The following is a 15,288-nucleotide window of genomic DNA, read 5'->3' as shown; positions in this document are numbered from 1 at the left end:
CATTGAAAGCTTTATTCATAATCTTTAATTTCATCTCATCGCATCTCATCGCACTGAACTTTTTTTTCCTCGCCAAAAAAATTTTCTGTAACGAAAAGAAACACTTCCAGTCACGTGAACTGTGAAACCAAGATCTTCTGTTTGACACTCAGACAAGTAGATGATCAATTACAATTACAATTACAAGCTGACCTCGAATAGGGTACTGGCAAGTTGGCGTTTACCTGGGATGATCTGTTGCTGCAGCATGGTGTACCCCAGCAAGATTCTTCAGAATTAAATGGGAACATTTCGGAAAGTTACCCAAAGAATGGGAAGCAAGTTAAATAGTCAAATAGTCAAATTGTGACTGTCTATATGTGAATCGTATATACAGAGACGAATTTTCAAGCAGTTTCCCCTATCTACCTGCTGCAGGAACTAGCACTTCTAACCGGCAGTAAAGTTTTCCGTATCAGCTCATGAAATCGTTATATCTTGGCTTTTGACACTGGCTTTCGAGGTGGCTTTAGGAGTCTCGAAATGTGTGCCCACAGCAGTGTTTCCTTCGAAACCAGCCGTGGCTCCATTCTTTGTACCATCTATGCCGCTCTCTGTTTCGAAACAACCGTGAGATCAACTGTGGTTCAAGTTCTCAACACAGAACAAGTAAGAAAAAAAAGAAATGGGAAAAGGTCCCTCGAGAGGAAGAATGCTGAAAAGGCAGAGAAGGAACCTCAGAGCAAAGTCCGCCCTTTATCATAAATCGGCGGTCTTTTCTTACAACAGAGATCCCAGTGGGGCGGCTCGAACGACGGAAAAAATTTCGAACGATTTAACCGTGAACGCATGCCTGTCCCTAAATTGTAGGACGTTTTCCTCGATTTAAATTCCAAATCACTGAGCGATACCGCTGACAGCACTGGAATTATGCTACTCTTAAGTTATATTTTTCCCTTCGCTCACGTGATTCTAGGAAGATAGTAAATACACTGTGCCGTTTGTTGAGCTACAGCGTGAACAGTAGGAAATGTACTTCCACTACGGGCTGACTAAGTCCACGCTCGAAGGAATAAAAATCACTTCGAGTGTCTTATGTTTTTCTTTTCTATCAAAACGACAAGTACGATAAAAAAACCGGCATGAAAATCGAGTAGTGGTTATCAGAATGAACATTGCAGGACCCGCGCTGAACCCAAAAGTCGACTTTCTTGATTCTTAATTGTAATCTGACTCTTTGAATGCTTTGAGCTTCGAAATTCCTTTTTTTTTTCTTTCATATTTAATAGTGAAAGTATTGAATCCTCGAGAAACTGAAAAATTATACAACCATATAATTAATACACACTGAGCCGTATCTGATTGAGTCAGATCTAAGTGATTGGAAACGAGTAAGGTTTGTAGGACTCTAGTTTCGGATATCCAGTTTTTTGAGTGTTGTATCGTTCCAAGGCGGATTGTAGGTCCTGTCTGTTGTGTTTTTAGTTCTTTCGTTTTTTTTTTGAAAGAGAGTTGTGTGTGTTTTCTTTTTTGAGTTGACAATCAGTGGTACATCTAATCTTTCTTTGGCAACATTCCTCATTCTTGGGTTGTGTGTGAGTATCGGAACTATCAGTTTGGAATTGATATATTTATTGCAAAATTATACACAGTGCATACCTCTTCAGCGACTCTAGAGTTCAATTTTTCATTCCTGCTCTTGTCAAGTGCTCATAAGAAAAAAAGAATCACTAAAACATTCATTTGATCACTTCGATTGCTTCTGGGTGTAATTCCTTCATTCTGTCTTAGTTCTAGCTCTCACGATACTGTTGAATCAGCTAAAGTAGGGTTTTTGACCTTCAGTTCATTGTACATCATCCATCATTTTGTTGGAAGTCATTCCTTACTGTGTACATATTGAGAATCAAAAAAATAAAGTATTACTTACCTAAAGAGTGACGATAGAATATACATCATCTCAGTGCGGAGTGTGAGTAAGAATCAAAACTAAAATTGAGATTACAATTGAGGGTTCGATGTCGTCTCAACAGGACCAGTGGGTTAATCACCATAATACTCTATTGCAATTAGCTTCAGCTTCAGCTAATTCCCCTATGATTCCAAGACCAGAATCTTCCCAATCAAACATAAATCTTTCCTCATCTAATTCGACCGCCCAATTACAACATATACTGCAACATTCGTTATACCCTCCTCCTCCAGCCGCTATGGCACATTTACACAATGGTACTACTGTCAATAATGGTAATGGCTCTACTTCCTCAAATATGCAATTCACTCAGGGTTTCTTACCTAATCCACTACCTCCCATCAACGATCACCAATTAGCAGGTGGGCAGTCAAGTCCTCAAACTTCTCAAGGTCACCAACAACAGCACCAGCAGCACCAGCAACAAAATATGATGAGATCAATCACTCCTCTGTCAGTAATATCACCTAACGGAGTTGTTTCTGCACTTCCGAACCAAGTCCTGCATTATCAACATATGCAAGATATGCATCTACAGCAGCAGCAGCAGCAGCATCAGCAACATCAACAACATCAACAACATCAACAACATCAACAACATCAACAACATCAACAACATCAACAACATCAACAACATCAACAACATCAACATCAACAACATCAACATCAACAACATCAACATCAACAACAGCAGCAACAGCAACAGTTCATTTTACAAGACCAAGACCAACGCTGGAAAAAACAGAAAGTTGACGAAGCTATGCAGCCTGTACGGACGGGTGCTGCTGTGACTTCGAAAAGAACAACCCAGGAGAATATCTTAAAATTAGTAGCAATGAAGAACAAAGATAAGCCCTTGAGCGAATATGCTTCTGTAGTTAGAAATGCTGAAATCCAAGTACTCAACATGGATACCTCTACGCATGCCAAATCTGAAATTCAATCGGCAGAACAGCACAGAGAACGCGAGAGGCAAGTGTATGCCTTAATATGGCTAATGAGCAACTGTGTGACAGACACTGAATCTTACGTCCGCCGCGGTAGGATTTTTGCCCAATACGCGGCGTCTTGTGCTCAAAACCAGTTGAAACCCTTATCTCAGGCCACTCTTGGTAAATTGATCAGAGCCTTGTTCCCATTCTTGAAAACAAGAAGATTGGGTATGAGAGGACAATCAAAGTACCATTACTGTGGACTCAAGCTTGTTTCTCCTTTCGCTACTTCTTCAGATTTAACACCGACAGGGTCGTCGAATAGTGACACGTCAAGTGCAATGTTGTCTACCAGTGGGACAACTTCAAGTCATTCAAATAATGAAAATTCAATATCTTTGAAGTATGAGGGTGATTCTCAGCATTCTATAGACTCACAATCCGATCATAGCAATGGAATAAAATCCATACAGCCAAATGCCATGTTGGGGAAACAATCTTCGGTAAGTGATCCATTAAACCAGTTATCCGAAGATATTTCATTGGACGTGACAGGAAATATTCAAGGACATGATGCTGGTGTTAAACCGGTATTATCGGCTGAAACAAGTTTTAATACGTGTTATGATGAAGGATACGCTTTACTACCAGATTTCTTCGCAGTAACATCAGAAGCCAAAGTGGAACTACCTATTGAATTTCCAGACTTGCAAAAGTTTTTACCGGTAAATCAGTCAGTTGATCCTGATATTGCTTCCAGTGTTAACTCCCTATACCAAGTTTATTGTAATACTTTGTTTGAAAATATACGGTTCATGAAGTTTGATGATCTTCCATTAACATTGCAATCATTTTCATCGAGTTCAATATCATCAAAAATGTACAACTTGTTTATTTCTGAAGAATTGTACAGATGGGTTCATCAATCAGACCTACTTACTCACAAGGCTCTGACCAAGATGCTTTCGAGTTTGATTGTTGACTTCAACGAAATTCCAGAGGTTGTGTTCAACAAATTGTCAGACTTTTCAAATGAGTATATGAAGATGGTTGAGCAATCTACCATGGATTTACCATTACCGATGGTAACCTTCAAAAAGAGTGTGGCACAGGCGTTTTGCCGTCTTGTGAAAAGGCTCGTGAAAGTGATTGACAACAGCAAGAAATTATCAAATATCATGAGTAAGCAAGAGAATAGATTATCAATGTTATACGTCTGGGAACAGAACGTTAAAGTGTCCGAACTAATAAACCAAGAGTTTTCTTACTTCAACCACCCTGCTTTAGAAAAAGATATGCAAGAACTCTTTTCAGTGCAGTTATTGGAACTTCTTAAGAAAACGGATGAGGATTTTGATCTAATCTCTTTCGTTAAAATGGTTTTCGGAGTGCTTTCAAACAAGAGTCTACCTCCTAGATTACTAGTATTGACTTTCAATTCTTTCACCGCTGCTTGTACGAAAGAAATATTAACGAACTCAAACGAAAATTTTGGATTGTGGTGGATGTTCAAGGCCTTTCTAGATGAATGGATCTTTTGGTATGCCGAAGTTGGAGGATTCCTCAAAGATTGAACCTCTGAACTTTAATTTTGATAGATTGTTTTTCTACGCTAAAGTTACCTTTCCCACTAAGAATATTACTCTTTAAACCTACTCCATCTCCTATTCGTTGTTTTGTTTTTGTTTTTCTTGTTTAAATTCGATTTACCTGCCTTTATTACCATTCGTTATCGTTTCTATTCCTTTAATCTATTATTCTATTCAGAAACGAATAAAAAAACGAAAATTGGACTTGTTTTCCCATCTAATTGAACCATTCCTAATCTTCCCATTAATTTTGTATCTATTACCATACCCATTCTTGCATTTACGTGGTAATTGTCGTTCTGCTCTTTTCCTTTTCATGATCATTAATTGTACTATTGTTTTTGGACCTGTCAATTCATTCGACGACTCAAGTGAGCTCCAAAACGAATGCCACAACCAACTTCTGATCCTGGCGAAACTTTCCAGTATCATCGCAGGTCATCTTTATATATATCTAAGTGTTGAAAGTAAATAAGAGTTTTGATATCCATAGTTTTGATCTTTTTATTAAATTACTACATCAACGAAACCACAATAAAATGCTATGTCGCATATCCCTTCTTTAGAGATATTGATTAAAGTTTCATACATCGTTAAGAGCAACACAAACAGCACCTTTGTGATGTCCTCCATACTGCCTTACAATTTCACTTGTGGAAAGGTCCCATAATCTTACATAATGATCAGAGCATGCTGTGACTAGGTATGCACTGTCTGCTGAAAACGCACAATCCCACACCCATCTCTGATGACCATCTAAAGTGGTTTCAAGTTCAAAATTATCCTCTATATTCCATACTCTAGCTGTATGGTCTGCTGAACATGTTGCTAAATGTTTTACATCCGCCGATAGTAGGACCCTGGTAATATATTTAGTATGCGATTTGAATTTAGTTACGGGCTCCAAAGTGGAAGCATCCGTGTGATGAGGCATCTTCCATACATAACAGTTCCCTTTGTTATTTCCTGCAACAAGCATCGATCCGTCGCTTGCAACGGACAACGACTGTAATGGCGTGTTATCTTCTGGTGTCAGCTGGTTTGTGCACTGGTTTTCACCAAGATCCCAAATCCTGATATTCCCATCCTGATCGCAGGAAATCAATTCCCCTTGGTTCGGATGTATCGCTACTTCATTGACAGGTGCATTATGCTTGTAATTCCTTTGCACAGATGGGGACCGTACATCCCAAACCTTAATAGTCCCATCTTCACTAGACGATACCATCCATCGATTTTCCTGTTGAAATGCAATCGACGTTACGTTCCCTTTATGGCCTTCGAAAGAGGACACCGGATTTGGATTATTCGACCGTATATCATAAAGACGGACGTGTAAATGACCAGCAGCAGCCAAATATTTCTTATCGGACGTAATCTCTAATCGATTCACTTGGGAATCTGCATGTTGAATGGTTCGTGAACAGACTCCAGTCAAAGCTTCCCAGAACCTAATTGTGTGGTCGTATCCAGCACTCGCTAGAATAACAGACATGGCAATATTGAAGTTAGTCTGACCGTACACAATAAGAAACCTCTACCTTGTTCACAGGGGAGAAAAAGCCTTGAAAACTCCTCAGATTCCTTAAGACTTTCTTTCATCTAGTATATTGCATATTCTTTATCACATTAAACCATAATTTGTCAATATTCATGATTGAGATATAAACAACAGCAATTGAAACAAAAGTGGAGGCATAGAGATAGCCACAAGATTGTGTAGTGGCTAATGTCATTGAATGACACCTGATTTGCGGCTTTGTGATGACAGATTTGTATTGGTGGGAAACTTCTATATCACGTGATTGTCACATGAATCTCGCGTGCTTAAAGCATTCATGTTTTTTTACTTCTAGAAGGTTCCAGGGTATACTCTGAAAGAACATGATCGGTTGCAACAGAACTGAACCTGAATATATAGGAATGAAATGTTATATAAAGGTTTTCAAAGAACAGGATGTTTTTCGTTCAAAGATTATTGGTCGTTGGTATTCGATCGACATGTTTAGAGAAGAGTTTTATTGCATCTTTTGTCCCATTGGTATCTCGAAACAGTGTAAACATTAACTGATTCTTTTAGTTTACTCTAATTCTTCTAGTTTAGATAGAGCTAATTTGAACTATCATTCGACATATATACAAAAGGACAATTACCAAATTTGAAACGTCGTAGGAGTATGGTTAAGGACACTAAATTATATGATTTGCTAGGAATTTCGCCTAGTGCAGGTGAAGCCGAGATTAAAAAAGGGTACAGAAAGGCTGCCTTGAAGTATCATCCAGATAAGCCTACAGGTGACACTGAGAAGTTTAAAGAAATCTCTGAGGCTTTTGAGATTCTTTCAGATGCTCAGAAGAGGGAAGTTTACGATACTTATGGTCTAGAGGCTGCTCGTGGTAATGCTCCTCAATTTGGAGGAGCGGGAGGGCCTGGTGGGCCTGGTGGGCCTGGAGGATTTTCTTCTGGTGGGTTTGCCGGGGGACATGCGTTCTCACAAGATGACGCTTTCAACATCTTTTCACAGTTCTTTGGTGGAGGAGGTGCTGCCGGAGGTGCTTCTCCATTTGGATTCTCTGCTAGCGGCGGGTCTGGTGATGATTTCGGGTTTGGAGGCAGTAGTTTCCATTCCTCTTCGGGCGGCATGCCAGGCGGTATGCCAGGTGGAATGCCAGGTGGAATGCCAGGTGGATTCAGTAGACAACAGGCTAGACCTGAAGAAGAAGTTGTTCAGGTCAATCTACCTGTGTCCTTAGAAGATTTATTCAGCGGTAAGAAGAAATCATTCAAGATCACAAGAAAAGGCGCCGGTGGTGTGTCCGAAAAGAACCAAATTGACATCCAATTGAAACCAGGTTGGAAAGCAGGTACCAAGATTACTTTCAAAGGTGAAGGTGACTATAATCCAAGAACTGGTGGTAGACAAACATTACAATTCGTTCTACAGGAAAAACCACACGAATTTTTCACCAGACAAGACAATGATTTGATTTACACTTTACCACTTTCTTTCAAAGAATCTCTTCTAGGTTTCTCCAAGCAAGTACAAACCATCGACGGTAAAACAATTCCAATCACAAGAACGCAGCCAATTCAACCTACTCAAACCTCAACATATCCCGGACAAGGTATGACACTGTCAAAGAATCCTTCCCAAAGAGGTGATTTGATTATTAAGTTCAAGATCGATTATCCAACCTCTTTAACACCTCAACAAAGACAAGCCATTATGGATAACTTCTGAATGAAAGATGAAGAATGTCTTTATAACGAAAATAAATCATAAAAGTATGACATGACGATTGCAAATTTAGACTTCTGACGGTGATCATGTTTACAATTCAACGTCTGCCAGAAATATTATCTTCCCACCATTATGGTTCTATGTCATATGTTTTCATTTCTTTAAATGTTTACTCCCATTAATTATTTCCAATTCAAATGTTCCATTCACATTCACTTCAGCAGAAGCAATCTTATCGTATGGCTACATTGTCTGTCGATTAATGCGTTAACTTTCTGACCACACTGTACACTATTTTCAAAAAAATATCCTTCGGTAAATGAAGCACGCAACATAAGTTGAGGACGCAATATAATATGCGAGAGAATACAAGGAGAATTATTCAATGATTGTTAATACTGGTAAAGTAAGAAACGGGACGTTTCATTGTGACACCTCGACTTCTGTTCACAATGTAACCATTTGCATAGATTTTAACCTTCATTTACCTTTTTATTGAGCAAATGACATCATGCAAATAAAAGACATACCAATCTGCAAGTTTCCCGACTTCTATTTGGTTCCGAACAATTGATGTCTGCCAAAAAAAAAAAAACTCCAAGTATTATTATCAAATCTTCTATCTACCTCATACATTTACCATTACTTTTTGCCATTACTTCAATTGAAGACGTAATGGTGTCTTCACACGCGCATAAATAATTTACAAATTTATATATACGAATACAATGATATACAACATCGACACAGGGTACAAAAAACAGTCGTGACGAAATACGTTTTTCAATGATTAAAAATATTCTACAGTGTACATAACCTAAATGATAAACTCTATGCAGTTTTGAAATTTCGATCGATGATATGAAGGACTTAGATTGTAGTCGTTTATTTCTTTGACTTCTTCTTCTTCTTCTCGGAAGACTCATCATCGTCAGCCTTTCTCTTCTTCTCCTTCTTCTCCTTCTTTTCCTTTTTCTCCTTCTTGTCCTTCTTCTCCTTCTTTTCCTTCTTGTCCTTCTTTTCTTCTGGTGTCTTTGATTCTTCCTTTGATTCTTCCTTCTGTTCGACTTCCTTCTTTTCTACTTCTTTGATCAGTGGTTTTTCTTCTGATTTGGATGCAGGGGCGGTAGTTGGTTCAGCATTCTCCAATGAAACGTAAGTCTTCTTCCAGGTCTCTGGAGTATTTTCGTTGGCACGGCCATATTTGTCTAGCTTACCGTCAGCCTTCATTTGTTTTTTCTTTTGGGCAATTGGACCAAGACCCCATCTTCTTGGATATAGGTCTCTTTCCATGATACATCTCTTAACCTTGGCAACAACTCCGTGGTCACAAGTAGCTAAATCGACAGTAGACATTTGAGCAATGGCAACTGCAATGGCCTCACCCTTGGTGGTGATTAATACAACTTCGTCATATAATTCAATACCTTCCTCATAACGAAGTAGACCTGGAATCATCAACTTGGCACCGTAACAAACAGCGTTAACAGCAGAATCTTTGACAACAATTCTTTTGTAACCGACTAATAGAGTTTCTAATGGTTGAATGATCTTTCTTAGGTAGGATTCATCCCTGGTGTTATCGTATACCCATTGTGCATCCATAACATCATGTAGGGTGACCAAGTTATCGTTTTCGGACAAAGCACCGGATCTAACACGACGCAACTCTTGCATATGGCCACCGACACCTAAAAGCATACCAAGATGGACACATAAAGTTCTCATATAAGTACCAGCTTCACAGGAAGCCCAGAAAACACCCAAGTTCCTCTTGTTGTCAAATTCGATCAAGTTGGAGTCATAAATGGTACGGACACGTAATTGACGCTTAACAGCAGAAATTAAAGGAGGTCTTTGGAACAAAGCACCAGTCAAATTTTCTAAACCTCTGCCCAATTCCTTCTCGTCCTTAAGGGCATCGTGCAATCTAACGATACAAACATACTCTTTACCAGCACCTTGTTGAGACTTGACCAATCTGGTAGCTCTGTCAACACAGACGATCAAACAACCAGTGACTTTAGGATCTAAAGTACCAGAATGACCTGTTTTTTCGCAACGCAAGATACGCTTGATCCAAGCAACAACTTCGTGAGAAGATGGGTTTGAAGGTTTGTCCAAATTGATGACACCAGAACTGATATATGACTTCAAATCTCTCTTCAAAGGAGAGGCACCAGCTGGAATTGGTGTGTAATGACCACTTCTGACTAATAGTTTGTCATAGTCCTTCAACAATAAAGGCCACTCACTAGTGTTACTAGATGGTGAAACACTCTCTGGCTTAATAACAAATTCGTCAGACATCGATCTCTATCTTACTTATTAGCTTTCTAACGAACAATCCAGTACACTATCTCCTTCAAATATCGAGAGAAAACAATAAAAGGATAGTAGCAACAATATCGTAAAGCAGAATCTACACTAAAGTGACAGTTTTTAGTCCAGTAAGATGAATCTACTTCTAATAGAACTCTATACTTTTCTTGTTAAAGCTCATCTCATCTCATCGTCTTCATCAAATTTTTTTCTTCAGGTAGAAAATTTTCAGATATCTCAAAAAGCAATTATTTCCGGGTAATGAATTATATTCACCTTGACGTTTAAGTATATATGACAGACATTGGAAATAGCATTGCCAAGTGAGAGTAGTTTTTATAGCCTTCTAGGAAGTGAGTTTGCATTTTTATTTAATGGACTAAACTAGCTGCTAATATGTTCATTATGTTAGGTTAAATTCTGTTAACTTAGTACGCTGTTTTCATTCAGATAGATTCCAAGTACTTGGCGTTATAGTTGTTCTTCAAAGCGCTAGCCCAGTTCCTAGTGGATAACTGTGCGATATTTGAAGTTGAATAATCTGTCTCAATTCCAGTTGAAAATATGGAATCTTCTTTGTCTGGCGATAGCTCTGATGTGTTTTGGTTTTGCTTCCACTCTCGGAGCTTTTGTATAATTTGTTTAGCGTTGTGTTTCGACCTTGAGGAACAGTTGCTATTCACATTGGCTACTTTAAGCTCACGGAGTGAATCATTAAAACCTTGTTTTTGTTCTGATATGTAGTGTAACTCTTCGTTTCTATTGTCTTTATTTTCTATGCCATCACTAACACTTGTAATGGTGATCGCAGGTTTGTATTCTGGTTTGGGCTTGTTGGAGACCATATTGTCTCTGATATTTTGGAACATATCTCTTTTCTTCATAAAATAATTCAAAGTCCGGTTTGTAGACCCGAATCTATCCACATTATTGCTGTATATGGCACTAAGCGCAGATTCTGCTTTAAGAGTAACTTTTAAGGCACTACTTAAAGTTTTCTCGTAATTAGTCCTGTAGCTTTGTAGTTCATTATGATACATGTCAGCATTTTTATCTATTTCACGTTTCATCGCTAACAACCTTTTTTGAAACTTCTCATTGAAAAATGCAAGGTCTTCCTTCTTCTTTTTGATAACCTCGTCATGTTTTGACTTTAAAACTATGTTTTCATTACTTAAAATTGCAACTTTTGTCTCAAGTCCCCTGTATCTGCTCTCATTATTTTTTATTTCTGTCACCTTGTTGTCTATTATCAGATCCAATAGACTGATACGGTGGTTTAACTTAACGATTTCCTCTTCTTTTGAATCCAATGCCTTCTCGTAGTCTGTTCTGTCCCAAACCTTTAAAATTCTGCCTCTTTCAGCCTTTGAGAGATCTTTTAATTTAGCAATTTCCCTTTCATGCTTCACTGACAAAAGCTCCAAATCCTTTGCCTTTGTCTCCACTTGCTTTTTCAAAGAACGATTTTCTACCTCCAATGAGCTTATTATAATGTTTTTTTCCGTGACAATGTCCTGTAATTGACGATATGCACTGGCAACTGCCTTCAAAGATTCATTTTCTCTCTCTAACAAAGAGCAATTCTCGGTATAGAACTCACATCTCTCTGTAAGTTCGTTCATTTCGGCATTATGTTCCAATTTTAGAATCATTTCGGTTTGCATTGTGCTGAAATATTGGCATATATCATTCAAATATACCATTAATGAATCAATTCTATCTTTTGTATCTTTCTGCCACTCTTCGTAAAACTCTTGACTGAAAAACAGATTTAAAACACCGGTCATGCCTTCCATTGCGGTATTCACAAGTTCTAATGATGAATTATTGTGCGCCTTTTGTCTAGAATACTGAACTTCTACCTCCTGTAAAGTACGTTCAAGATCATTCAACTTCTGAACATGTATAGTGGTCAACTTGGAAAATTCTTCCTGTTTACTCTCATGTGCAGTTGAGTCGATGAGGCGCTGCTTTTCTAATCTTTTCACCATATTTCTTAAGTGATTGTTCTCTTTCAATCCTACATTAATGTTTCTCCATAAAAAGCCTAATATTTTGGCTAAACATGGATGCAAGCACGTTAAGGATAGCCTTAGATCGTTACACTCCTTTAACTCTTCTGGGGCACCTACTAATTCGAATAATGCAGTCATCCTCTCCTTAAGTGATAGATCTGGGAATGGAACCGGTCCAAGTTTTGTAACATCTTCGAACTTGTTGTAACTGTCAGTATATTTGAAGATCCTATTAGATGTGGACAATACCCCATTTGAAGTAGGGGGAATAGTATGATTTTTATTCCGTTCTGTTGTGCATGGTGGAAGATTACTATCGAATAGCTGTATTTCGTGGCCATCTTGTGCAACAAACCCTACTTTTCTCCGTAGCTGAACCTTGGAACTTTCATGGTCGTTCTCGACACAAAAAGCAGGAGATTCTGGATCTGAAATTATCTTCTCCTTGTTCTCTGCATCTTTAAACTTTTGCAAAGGACTTGGTTCATTTATATTAAACACATTAGGATCAAATATACATTCCTTTTCGAGATCCTCATATCTAAATTTCACAGATTCCATGTAATATTTGGCAAATTTAGAGCATTTTTCCACGTACGTCTTTGATTCCCTATCGTTTTGAAGAAGCTTCTCGATCTTTGATAGCCTCGTGTTTCCATCTCCACAAAAATCTTGTTTATCTTTCGTTTCATCTTTTTTTTTACCTAAATGCTGATTTTCAGACATTTCATTTACATCAACAGCAGTTGCACTGCTGCTGTCGATCTTGCTTTCGTCGATAACATTTGCAGAATGTGCATCACAAGTAGCTGAGAGCGGAGGCGGATTGTCAAATCCAGATCTGACCGAAGAATACGACAAAATCTCCACCTCTTCACTGACAGGCTTACTTTCTTCGCTTTTCATAGCTGACAGAGTAATGTCATTCATGTGATAAGTAGCAAGGGGTTGTGTAGCATTCTTCGTTAATTTCTGCTTCTCTGTAACTCTATTGGGTTTTGAACTGCTGCCGCGCATCTTCGATATGGTCGAGCCAGCGGATTTGATGGTTCTCTTTAACCAGCCTGGCCTTTTTGGCATGTCAATTAAGGTAGGACAAAACGGCTCGAAAGACAAAAGAGTTTCATTGACACCACTTAAATCAGTTATCTCCTGCAAATCCTGCTCTTCATTTGTTTCGCCGTTATTTGATGTGCCTTCCGGTAGTAATCTGCCGCAAATCTTTCCTCCAGTATACTCTAGTTCATCCATTTGGAATATTATATAGCAAATTTTCTTGGGCTTTTATGTCTATGTATTATCACAATGAATAACAACATATGAAAGACTTATCAGGTAGCGGAAGCTTACAGTTATAATGAGGTTGGCATCATACTTGAAACCCTGAAAGACATTTGAGAAGGAATTTGGAAAGAAATACCCAGCGATACTGACAGAACCAACTCAAATTCTGTCACTTCGATATTTCATGTTTTTGTGTTTTTCCGTTGGTTGGAACTGCGACACATGACAAAAAAAATCAAGAATGATTATCAAACTAGTCCAAAAGGTCATTGATCTTTGAAATCAAATATCTTGTCTTGAATTGTTCAAATGATAATTCTCTAGTCTTCCGCAACATTATGTTTAATGAGATCTTCTCCCTATGAAAGAGCTGGGAAACGGTCCCGATAGCATCGTTCAAAGCATGATCCCTCGCGACCAAGTTGTAAAGTTGTACAAATGCAGGGGTCTCAGGGATTGCGATTGAGGCGGGATCTATGCTGTTTTCAAGCTCCTTAGCTTTTTCCATCTCTTCATCTAATTTCTTCATTTCATGGGTTATGGCAGTAGTATTTTCCGCAATTGAATGTTTCACTCTTTCGATAAGATCCTTTTCGTATGATTTGTGAGAGGAGTATTTCGTGAGAATCGCATCAATATTAAATGAGTGTGACCCTATATAGTTTTTTAGATTTATCATGTCTTGTACAGCCAGCTTATCGATTAATTCATAGAGTTTATGAAGTAGCTCATTGTGAGTCGAATGGGATTTTATTTCGGTGACATCGTCAATTAGATCTGGCGGCAGCTCAAAAGTGAACGTCGTTTCTTGTTTGGGTTCGGCAGCACTATTCGGTATCATAGTTTGAGACCCTATTCTAGGAGATTCATCCTTCAGTGTAGGCCCAGCAGATGAACTAACGAAATTTCCGTATTCGCCAAAAGGTGGACTGATTGGGCAATTTACATCAACCTGCTGAGAGGAAGTCGGTACTGAAGGCCTTTTAGGAATTGGTGGTGGGAGTTGTTGTAGTCCTGTTTCAACAGGCTTGAGGTTATTTGACGCGTCAATTATAGGAACATGATGATTTAGCTTTGGGGGAAGTTGCTGCACTTCAGATTCAATCTTCAAAAGTCCTTCATTTGTTTTCGCAGGCAAGGGAGGCGCATTCATGGAAGTCGCATCAAACAATGGATAATAGTTATGCCATATTTCTAATAACTGGTGTATTGCCTGTAATAAACTTCCTGGCTGGCCACTCCACGCTCCAAATATTGGTAAGAAGAATTGTCCACTTATATCAAGATATTGATTCACCTGTATCTTCAAATCACCAGTCAAGGAGTTTAAATCCAAGTAAATATACGGTACTGTAACTGGATATTGTTTTGGGATCCATACAATTATTGGAACACCGTCTAAGGTTCCGTATAATGACAATAGGAGTGCAGATGATCCATCTGGAAAGGTGAAAACTCGAGTTCGAGGTCTCAACTGAAAAGATGCTAGCACTTGTACGACATCATGGAACGTACTCCTGGGATCAGAATAAGTCTATTTAGGATGCAATCACTATCGGATTGTAATAGCTAGTTAGTAAATTGTCCAGAATCTTTGTAATGATGACCAAGAGCCATAACTCAATTTTGATAGTCTCCCTCTATACATACGGGCTGCAATACCTTAAACAACCAATCAAGTACCGGCTGCGGAATATGAATATCACTCATACGATAAAAGCAGGTTAATCTTAGAGTTTGATTAGAAGGTGAAATGTCACCCAACTTCAGTCATCACTAATGGTATGTGGTAAAGTGTGTTACTACACTTCTTGATTCGCTAAGATGCAGGGAAAGGGTATAGTATTGAATGACCGGGTAACAATAATTTCTATCGTACTTGAGATTTGGATGAGAAGATTGAAATAAAACTGAAATCGAATTAATGAATTTAAGGAAGTTATAGAGTGT

At 38.5% G+C, this 15,288-nt stretch overlaps 6 protein-coding genes across 6 annotated transcripts; 2 read left to right on the top strand and 4 right to left on the bottom strand.

Annotated features, from left to right (window-relative positions):
- Nucleotides 1–1,997: 1,997 nt before the first annotated feature.
- On the top strand, nucleotides 1,998–4,457 carry RFX1 (Rfx1p; the record flags this gene model as incomplete). Its single annotated transcript, XM_453276.1, has 1 exon — nucleotides 1,998–4,457. One exon carries the CDS (start codon nucleotides 1,998–2,000, stop codon nucleotides 4,455–4,457), a length of 2,460 nt encoding a protein of 819 aa, XP_453276.1.
- Nucleotides 4,458–5,055: 598 nt separating this feature from the next.
- LST8 (TOR complex subunit LST8) lies at nucleotides 5,056–5,967 on the bottom strand (the record flags this gene model as incomplete). Its single annotated transcript, XM_453275.1, has 1 exon — nucleotides 5,056–5,967. One exon carries the CDS (start codon nucleotides 5,965–5,967, stop codon nucleotides 5,056–5,058), a length of 912 nt encoding a protein of 303 aa, XP_453275.1.
- A 682-nt stretch (nucleotides 5,968–6,649) lies between these two features.
- Nucleotides 6,650–7,714, top strand: SIS1 (type II HSP40 co-chaperone SIS1; the record flags this gene model as incomplete). Its single annotated transcript, XM_453274.1, has 1 exon — nucleotides 6,650–7,714. The coding sequence occupies one exon, from the start codon at nucleotides 6,650–6,652 to the stop codon at nucleotides 7,712–7,714; it is 1,065 nt and encodes a 354-aa protein (XP_453274.1).
- Nucleotides 7,715–8,599: 885 nt separating this feature from the next.
- CBF5 (pseudouridine synthase CBF5) lies at nucleotides 8,600–10,024 on the bottom strand (the record flags this gene model as incomplete). Its single annotated transcript, XM_453273.1, has 1 exon — nucleotides 8,600–10,024. The coding sequence occupies one exon, from the start codon at nucleotides 10,022–10,024 to the stop codon at nucleotides 8,600–8,602; it is 1,425 nt and encodes a 474-aa protein (XP_453273.1).
- Nucleotides 10,025–10,482: 458 nt separating this feature from the next.
- KLLA0_D04774g (uncharacterized protein) lies at nucleotides 10,483–13,305 on the bottom strand (the record flags this gene model as incomplete). Its single annotated transcript, XM_453272.1, has 1 exon — nucleotides 10,483–13,305. The coding sequence occupies one exon, from the start codon at nucleotides 13,303–13,305 to the stop codon at nucleotides 10,483–10,485; it is 2,823 nt and encodes a 940-aa protein (XP_453272.1).
- A 286-nt stretch (nucleotides 13,306–13,591) lies between these two features.
- Nucleotides 13,592–15,048, bottom strand: STP22 (ubiquitin-binding ESCRT-I subunit protein STP22; the record flags this gene model as incomplete). Its single annotated transcript, XM_453271.2, has 2 exons — nucleotides 13,592–14,872; nucleotides 14,989–15,048. 2 exons carry the CDS (start codon nucleotides 15,046–15,048, stop codon nucleotides 13,592–13,594), a joined length of 1,341 nt encoding a protein of 446 aa, XP_453271.2.
- Between the last annotated feature and the right edge of the window lie 240 nt (nucleotides 15,049–15,288).

This window comes from Kluyveromyces lactis (assembly GCF_000002515.2).
Source record: "Kluyveromyces lactis strain NRRL Y-1140 chromosome D complete sequence".
Lineage (NCBI taxonomy): Eukaryota > Fungi > Ascomycota > Saccharomycetes > Saccharomycetales > Saccharomycetaceae > Kluyveromyces > Kluyveromyces lactis.
The sequence above is the reverse complement of the archived record's forward strand: the minus strand, read 5'-3'. Positions and strand labels throughout refer to the sequence as shown.